The sequence below is a fragment of the Alosa pseudoharengus genome, unplaced genomic scaffold (assembly GCF_046254945.1).
Source record: "Alosa pseudoharengus isolate Yale_2024_CS ecotype anadromous, Long Island Sound unplaced genomic scaffold, YU_APseudo_1.1 YU_APseudo_1.1_scf_6, whole genome shotgun sequence".
Taxonomy (NCBI): domain Eukaryota; kingdom Metazoa; phylum Chordata; class Actinopteri; order Clupeiformes; family Clupeidae; genus Alosa; species Alosa pseudoharengus.
The window spans coordinates 27652286-27660557 of NW_027468848.1; the positions used below are offsets into that span (position 1 = coordinate 27652286).

Here is an 8272-nt window from a genome sequence, read left to right on the forward strand (position 1 = left end):
GAGAGAAACTGAAAGTTAGATTCTGAAGATGACTCATGTTTCCACCTGCGTGACTCTCTGCACTGTTTTGGAAGGGAAATCCCTAGGGCTTAAAAATAAGTAGGCTGTCTCGAATAACAAATACAGATAGACTTTATCATTGGTCCTGAGATGCCAACCAGAAAATGCCCAATAAGGCCTCAGAAAAATCAGACACGTAATGAAACTGATTGGGCAAGGATAAATAGAGGTCAGCAGAGAGAGGAGACAGTTTAGAGCCGTCATCCATCACAGACTCAGAGGTTTGATCATGGAGGCCATGACTGAGGAAAAGATTCTGTCTTTCTTCCAGGGCTGCATCCCCACTGACTTCAGGTTCAGAACCCAGAGTCAGGCCAACCGCATCCTTCGCCTGTTTGCCAAGGTCCGGGAGGAGCTGCTACATGAGCTGCAGAAGATCGAGGGGGCTGAGTTGTGATGGTAATTTTGATACCATAGATTTAATAGAGACCCAGTCAGACCAATAGTATGAAAAATCAGGAACAGAGTTTATTTACAATGATGCACATTAGAGGGTGACACGGGAAGCAATTTTCACTCCCGTCCCATCCCGAGCCCGCACAAATACTCCCGTCATATCCCGATCACGTGACAGCCCCCCCAAAAAAATTCTGTCCCGCAAAATCCCGAGAGAAAGACTCCCGAATCCCGTCCCGCTCCCTATGTTGATGTCTAAAGTTATCCGACTGTTAGGCTACAGTAGCGTGCGGTGACCATACATTTTGGTAGGGCAGAAAGCCTTGTCTAACTTTTCTTTAATAGCCGATCATTTTGGGCTATATTAAAATTACATATTTTACAGTACTTTGCTGTAGGCTATGCTTAAATCATTTAGATCTCATCCCATCAGTTAAGTTTGCACCGTTCTCATCACGTTAAACCAGCGAAGCATAGCAACGTTGCTATGAGTAAACAAAACAATTTTTTGTGTTCCGCCAGGGTTATGCGATAAATATATTGAGGAATGCGATCGTCAAGGTGTCATGCCCCAACATTGCATGACACAATAAACTCAACGAGAATCGCTTTCCCGGACAGCTCGTGCAATTGAATAGAGTTGTCCTTTGCTGATACTTTCGCCTGTAACTGTTTCTTTGCATCCATTTTGCCTTAGGGCCTATCGCTGAAGCTGATTGATTGTGAACAGGGCAGCTGCTTGTCTTGCTCTGATAGGCTACCAATCAACAACAAACGTATTGTGGGTTGTAATTGGTTCTCTTTTCTAAAACGAAATGCCTCACGTCTTTGGGCGCACTCACTGCATTGCAGCGTCATTTTTTAAGTTAATAATCTCTGGCTTACCGCCAGCTCCCGTTTATTATTTCCTGTCCCGTCCCAATCACGTTACCAACAGTGAAATTTACTCCCGTACTGCGGGAAACCCGCGGGAATACCGTGACCCGCGGGAGTCCCGAAAAATTGTCACCCTCTAGGGTGACAATTTTTCGGGACTCCCGCGGGTCACGGTATTCCCGCGGGTTTCCCGCAGTACGGGAGTAAATTTCACTGTTGGTAACGTGATTGGGACGGGACAGGAAATAATAAACGGGAGCTGGCGGGAAGCCAGAGATTATTAACTTAAAAAATGACGCTGCAATGCAGTGAGTGCGCCCAAAGACGTGAGGCATTTCGTTTTAGAAAAGAGAACCAATTACAACCCACAATACGTTTGTTGTTGATTGGTAGCCTATCAGAGCAAGACAAGCAGCTGCCCTGTTCACAATCAATCAGCTTCAGCGATAGGCCCTAAGGCAAAATGGATGCAAAGAAACAGTTACAGGCGAAAGTATCAGCAAAGGACAACTCTATTCAATTGCACGAGCTGTCCGGGAAAGCGATTCTCGTTGAGTTTAATGTGTCATGCAATGTTGGGGCATGACACCTTGACGATCGCATTCCTCAATATATTTATCGCATAACCCTGGCGGAACACAAAAAATTGTTTTGTTTACTCATAGCAACTTTGCTATGCTTCGCTGGTTTAACGTGATGAGAACGGTGCAAACTTAACTGATGGGATGAGATCTAACTATGAAATGATTTAAGCATAGCCTACAGCAAAGTACTGTAAAATATGTAATTTTAATATAGCCCAAAATGATCGGCTATTAAAGAAAAGTTAGACAAGGCTTTCTGCCCTACCAAAATGTATGGTCACCGCACGCTACTGTAGCCTAACAGTCGGATAACTTTAGACATCAACATAGGGAGCGGGACGGGATTCGGGAGTCTTTCTCTCGGGATTTTGCGGGACAAAATTTTTTTGGGGGGGGTGTCACGTGATCGGGATATGACGGGAGTATTTGTGCGGGCTCGGGATGGGACGGGAGTGAAAATTGCTTCCCGTGTCACCCTCTAATGCACATCAAGGGAGAGACAGCATGACTTCACCTAAAGATCCATCAGCTGCTCTACCTAGACAAGGAAATAGTTAGGGTTTAAGTATCCTTCCAGGCTGACGGGAGATGGCGTTGGTCATCCCATCTCACATGGACTACACTGAATCAGACCCTGATTAGTGGCACCCTGGCAATCCGGAGCAGATAGATACTGAAGTAGCCATGCAGAACAGTGAAACACTGCAAAGTCATAATATTCCTGCTTATCTCTAAATACAGTCACACACAGATATACACAGGGACAGTACAGATATCATACAGTCATTACATAGAATCATACTTTTAGTATCAAAGTGACCTACTAATGAGAAATGCAGAACATTAAACCACATATTGGAATATTGGACATAATGAGGAACATTAAACCACATATTGGAATATTGGATGTTCTATTCCACTTTCTCTCAGTTCAAACTGGACACCTGGAAGCGTGCGGAAGGTATCGGTTGGGTCAGATGGAACCATTTCTTTCTGCACATCTTTGATGCAATTCTACACTATTTTCTGTGCTGTATTCTTTATGCTTATTAGAAAGGTCCTTTTTTATGCATTCTGTTTATTATCTTGAAAAGTAGATATTGGCCTGGTTAGGACTCTTGAACTTATTTTTTTAAGGTGAGAAAAGCACAGCAGAATTCACTGGACACGTGGTGTGTGTATTTCCAGGTGGCGGAGGTGTAATGGCCGTAATGACCGAGGGGGACGTGTTGTCAAAGACAAATGTGGATCTTTCCATAGTAACTGGGAAGCTCCCTATGGCTGTGGTTGAGCATCTGCACCAGGCAGCCGGGATTAGTGTGTGCTTCACCTCACTGTGTGCTAAGTGTGTTTCACTAATTCACGGATTGGGATAAATGCAGAGACCAAATTTCCCTCGCGATCAAAAGAATATATATACTTATACTTATACTTAAATAAATCTAAAAATATTGTTTTACATGTACGTTTTATGTCAATTCAATTCTTTTCAATCTGCTATATTCAACTATGATTTTCTCAAATCAAAAATATAATTAAATAATAATAGTAGAAGCCATGCTTACATAGAAATGCTGATTCTGTCTCTAAAGCATGAGACAGGTTGCTAGATTAGGTTGCTAAGTCCATGAAATGCTGTGAACTTTACACACACACACACTGACCAGGAAGCCTGGGAAGGAGAGGGGGAACATCATCTAGGTAGTAGCAGTGGCAGAGTTGACATCTATACAACCACATCCAACCACCTAAATCTGCCGTAAACTTCTCTGATCAATAAAACTTTAATCTCATTTCAGGTATGACTTCCCTCCACACAAGATCTACAACATGGATGAAACTGGTGTGACAATGGAAAATGACCTTTGATGCGCTCGTGTGGCGCAATAGGCTTGTAGAAAATTGGCCTTTGATGTTGTAAAATAACTTTAAATAAACCTTAAATGAGTCATTTTGTATTGAATTTGTCTAGCTTTTATAAAGCATTACAGTGTCTGAGATCAAAATATACTGTTTTACTTCAATAATCGATGGCACAATTTACCCCAATGCATTCTCTTCAAAGGCACAACTTACCCCGCACCGGGGGCAAGTTGTGCCACAAGACCACTTTTTTTCAGAAAGCTATATCTCTTAAATACTATATTTCAGATTGAAAGTGATTGTTCCCAGAGATGCACCACATCCTGAAATATATGTTGTAGTTGGAAGCATTACTATCATGGCCTCCCTTTAAAGTCACTTTAAGTAAAAACTGGCACAACTCACCCCACTCTCCCCTACCCCCAATAAGAGTAACAATACATTGCAATATGCTTGACTTGTAATTAACAATTATGTGGGTTTATGTTTAAATTTTGGTATATTAGCGGTATGTTTGTTTTTATGGAAGTTTTTGTGTGTGTTACAAGACTCTTATTCACAGATCTAATTATTACATTTCATTCTTACACAATGCCCTTGGTTACTTTACATTTTTCTTTAAAAACATACCACCACCAGAAAATGAATTTTAACGTTGTGCATATTTCCAGCTTTCACAAAAGACCACAATTTCTTGGGTATCTCCTTGAGCTGTGTAGTTCATGCCAAGAACCCCCACGTGCCAGCTGGCAAATTCAACCTACGTTTCATAGTAATGAAACTCAACAATGGTGGGTGTCCCCGTTAGTACTGCAGTGTGAATCAGGCATAAATTCAAGTCATTAAGATTTAAGCTGAAGAAAACATGGCTCCACCAATGAAATTATGTCTTACATTTTGTGTTCCTCAGGTGCTGAGGTGGGCTGGTATGGCGGTGTGATGGACATCAACCCCTCCTATCTGGTGCCAGAGGATGCCACCCATTTCCACAAGACTCTGAAAGATATGTGTGACAAACACGATGCCAGCTACTACCCACGCTTCAAGAAGTGGTGAGGAAGGCGCAAATATTTCTTCATGAAATGTGTTATTACTAGCTGTACTATCATGATGCCCTCACCAATGGGATGACATTTCACTCAGAGCACACTCAGGTGTAAAAGGACTGTAATTGTGACAGGTGTGACGAGTACTTCTTCATCCCACATCGAGGAGAAACTCGGGGGCTTGGGGGAATCTTTTTCGATAATTTGACTTCTGAGGAGGAGGGAAACTTTAGCTTCCTAGAATCCTGTGCGAAAACCATCCTCCCAGCCTACCTTCCAATTCTAAAGGGCCGCATGTGTGATACCTATACTGACCAGGAGATAGCATGGAAACAACTTCGAAATGGCAGGTTGGACAATGTGCAGTTCCTGTCATCAATACCTATTGCTGCTGTGCTTGTCCTCATCATTGTGTTTTTATGCCTATTCATATTTGACTTCTCACTCAATTTTCTCACACACAATGTTCAGATGTGTCGGAAGGATGAGTGAAATACAAATATGTTTGTTCCTCTGCTGGAAGACGTCCAGTTGACCTCCTCTTGGGAGACCTCCATCTTATCTCCAGTTCCTTTTCAGGTACACAGAGTTCAATCTGAAGTATGATAAAGGCTTTAAGTTTGGACTCCAGCTTCCAGGATTCCAGATGGAGACCCTGTTTGCCTCTCAGCCCCCTACAGCCTCGTGAGTACAGTGGAAAGTGACACTCACAGACATATTGTTTACATATGAAGACTAAAACCTCTAGTGTAGAATAAATACATTTCCCAAGCGGTGACTGACCTGTGTGGATTTCAGGTGGGGCTACAAGTCAGACCCTGAGCCAGGTAGCAGAGAGGATGAGCTGGTGCAGGTGCTGCGCTGTCCTCAGGAGTGTGCCTGAAAACAATCACATTCCTGCTGCCATGGTTACGTTCACTGATACAACGTGTTATGTTATGGATGGGCTGAGAGCCCATTTCACGGCAATGTTCTAAGGCATTTGCATAAATATTGGGTATGATATACTCACTATTTGCTGTCACTCCAGTTTTTGGCACTTCTGTATCTGTGAAAAAATGTATATGGAATGTCCATTTCAACATGCCTCACCAATAACATATAACAGACAACTGGATGTATCAGAAACTGAAGAGCAAATATTAAGCATTGCTGGGGAAAAGACGGATAGACCTATTAAGAAAATAATCAAACTAGAGGTAGTTAGAGCAGGTGCAGATCCTTTGACCAACTCAAATCATTTATTAGGCCTACTTTAGAAATATGCTCAGCCTTTACCTATAGGAATTGATGGAGAAGAAAACACTCTTATGAGCTTCCATGTAGAATTTCCGGTTTAATTTAATGTAAGTGAAGTGTTGACAAGATATTTCCAAGAGAAATAGGGTGATCATGATTGTTGTGTTGGGCTCTTATCCATATGAATAAAGACATTACCAGGAGTTATGTCAAGTGGCTTTACTTACAACATATAAACTGTACACACCAATAGACTTCACAGTTCTCCATTCATCTTCTCTCTGGCACCCTGCCCACACAACCTCCCTGTCTGAGAAGCAACAGACGAGCCACATTATTAAATGTGCACTAATCTCTTTATCTCACTCTGATATAACACTGTAATGTTTTGTTTACTGTAACACTTTCTTTACGGCGTACATTCAATGCGTTTCATGAATGACAACTATCGTATTTTTCTCGCATGGCTACGATTAGAGATCACTAATGCACCAGACCTGATGGCATTAAAAGCCTAATTAATTTACATTTAGAGTGTAGGAGGGACTTTGAAACAAGATATATAGCAAGAGTTGGAAGCTCTTGGTTCAGTCCACACCATCTGTACCCAGAGTATAGGTCCCTTGTGCTTTCGTGACTGCTTTTTACTGCAATAAAGACTGAAACTGCATCAACCAAAGACACATCCTCATGTTCTTATAATGAGCCCTATAAGGTTTAGAATATATTCTGCTTTTCTAAGGCCTATGGCCTAACTGACCCTCCTGATGCCCCATGCAGCTCATAGAAATGAGAACCTTCTCAGAAATGACTGAAGTCACATTAATGGAAATGGGGCCACAGTAAGGTCATGATGTATAGTAGCCTATGTTTGAGTCAGTAGTTCCTCAATTAGGCCTATCATGCTCTATTACCCACACACCACCCTACATTTAAAGGAACACGCCACCCAATGTCAGTAGTAATATATGTTCTTACCTTAACTTTCACGAGTTGAGTCATACCTACACACACACACCTACATGACTTTTAGCACTTTTACATCCCTCTCCCTATGCTGCAGACCTTTATTTATTTTCTTATTCATCACACGTCAAAACACACACACACACACACACACACACACACACACACATATCTGACTTTCTCCAACTTTTGCACATCTCTATAGAACTTTTTATTTATTATTTTTGATTTCTCCTCCATCTATCTATCCATGTCCTTGATTGCCTAGCCTTTCTGTCCCCCCCCCCCATCCCCAACACACACACACACACAAAAAAACACACACTCTTACATCATCACTGTCATCACCTCACATACATACAGCACACTGCTTGCTACAGTAAGCCTCCTCTACATACTTGCTGCACACTGCCCCCCCCCCCCCCACATACACAGCACATTGTCTTCAGGATCTTCTCCAACACACATCCTCTACATACTTACAGCATACTGCCCCCACCTACCCACACACACACTACACACACACACACACAGTCACTGCTCCACTCCCCTCCCGCCCACACACACATCTTCACTGTCATCACTCACATACATCATACTTGCAGTACACTGCCCCCCCCCCTCTCCCCTACATACACAGCACATTATTTCATCAGGAAGCTTCTCCAACACACATCCCCAACATACTTACAGCACACTGCCCCCGCCCCCCAATACACAGCACATTGTCTCATGAGGAAGCTTCTCCAACACACATATTGCACACTGCCCTCTCCCCACATACACAGCACACTATCCCATCTCCCTTGTCATCCCCCCAACACACACACCAAGACCCTTGGCAGTTGGGTTAGCCCCTTGAGCCGTGGATATGCCCAAGGTTTCTTCCTTGGTAAGGGAGTTTTTCCTTGCCCCTGTTGCTCTTGGGTGCTCCTTGTTGGTGCCCCCCCCCCAATCGCAATCCTCCCCCACCTTTCTTATGCAGCCCTTGCCACTTAATCTACTAAACCCCTCTTCTTCTGCACTTTTTACCCCCCCATAAATGCACAAATAGGCTGACACCATACTTAATTTCACTGCATTTCTTACTTCTAGTAACTATATGCATGTGACAATAAACTTCCTTGTATCCTTGTATCCTTGTATCCTATACCTCTCCCGTGTCGGTATGTGCACTCAAACGCTCTGGTGCGCGGCGCAGTAATCAAAAACATCTACGTTTTCCCTACTTAAATACAGTTG

General features: G+C 42.8%; 1 protein-coding gene across 1 annotated transcript; it reads left to right on the forward strand.

Moving 5' to 3' along the window:
* Positions 1 to 289: 289 nt before the first annotated feature.
* On the forward strand, positions 290 to 5708 carry LOC143106878 (oxygen-dependent coproporphyrinogen-III oxidase, mitochondrial-like). The gene is made up of 6 exons (XM_076271355.1): positions 290 to 453; positions 4491 to 4570; positions 4690 to 4831; positions 4960 to 5175; positions 5405 to 5509; positions 5624 to 5708. The coding sequence occupies exons 1-6, from the start codon at positions 290 to 292 to the stop codon at positions 5706 to 5708; spliced, it is 792 nt and encodes a 263-aa protein (XP_076127470.1).
* The last annotated feature ends 2564 nt before the right edge of the window (positions 5709 to 8272 follow it).

Coding starts and splice junctions, on each gene's coding strand:
- LOC143106878 (XM_076271355.1), top strand. CDS start 290: ATGGAGGCCATGACTGAGGAAAAGATTCTGTCTTTCTTCCAGGGCTGC. Junction 4,571..4,689: donor AGTAATGAAACTCAACAATG/GTGGGTGTCCCC, acceptor TGTGTTCCTCAG/GTGCTGAGGTGGGCTGGTAT. Junction 5,176..5,404: donor AAACAACTTCGAAATGGCAG/GTTGGACAATGT, acceptor GTTCCTTTTCAG/GTACACAGAGTTCAATCTGA.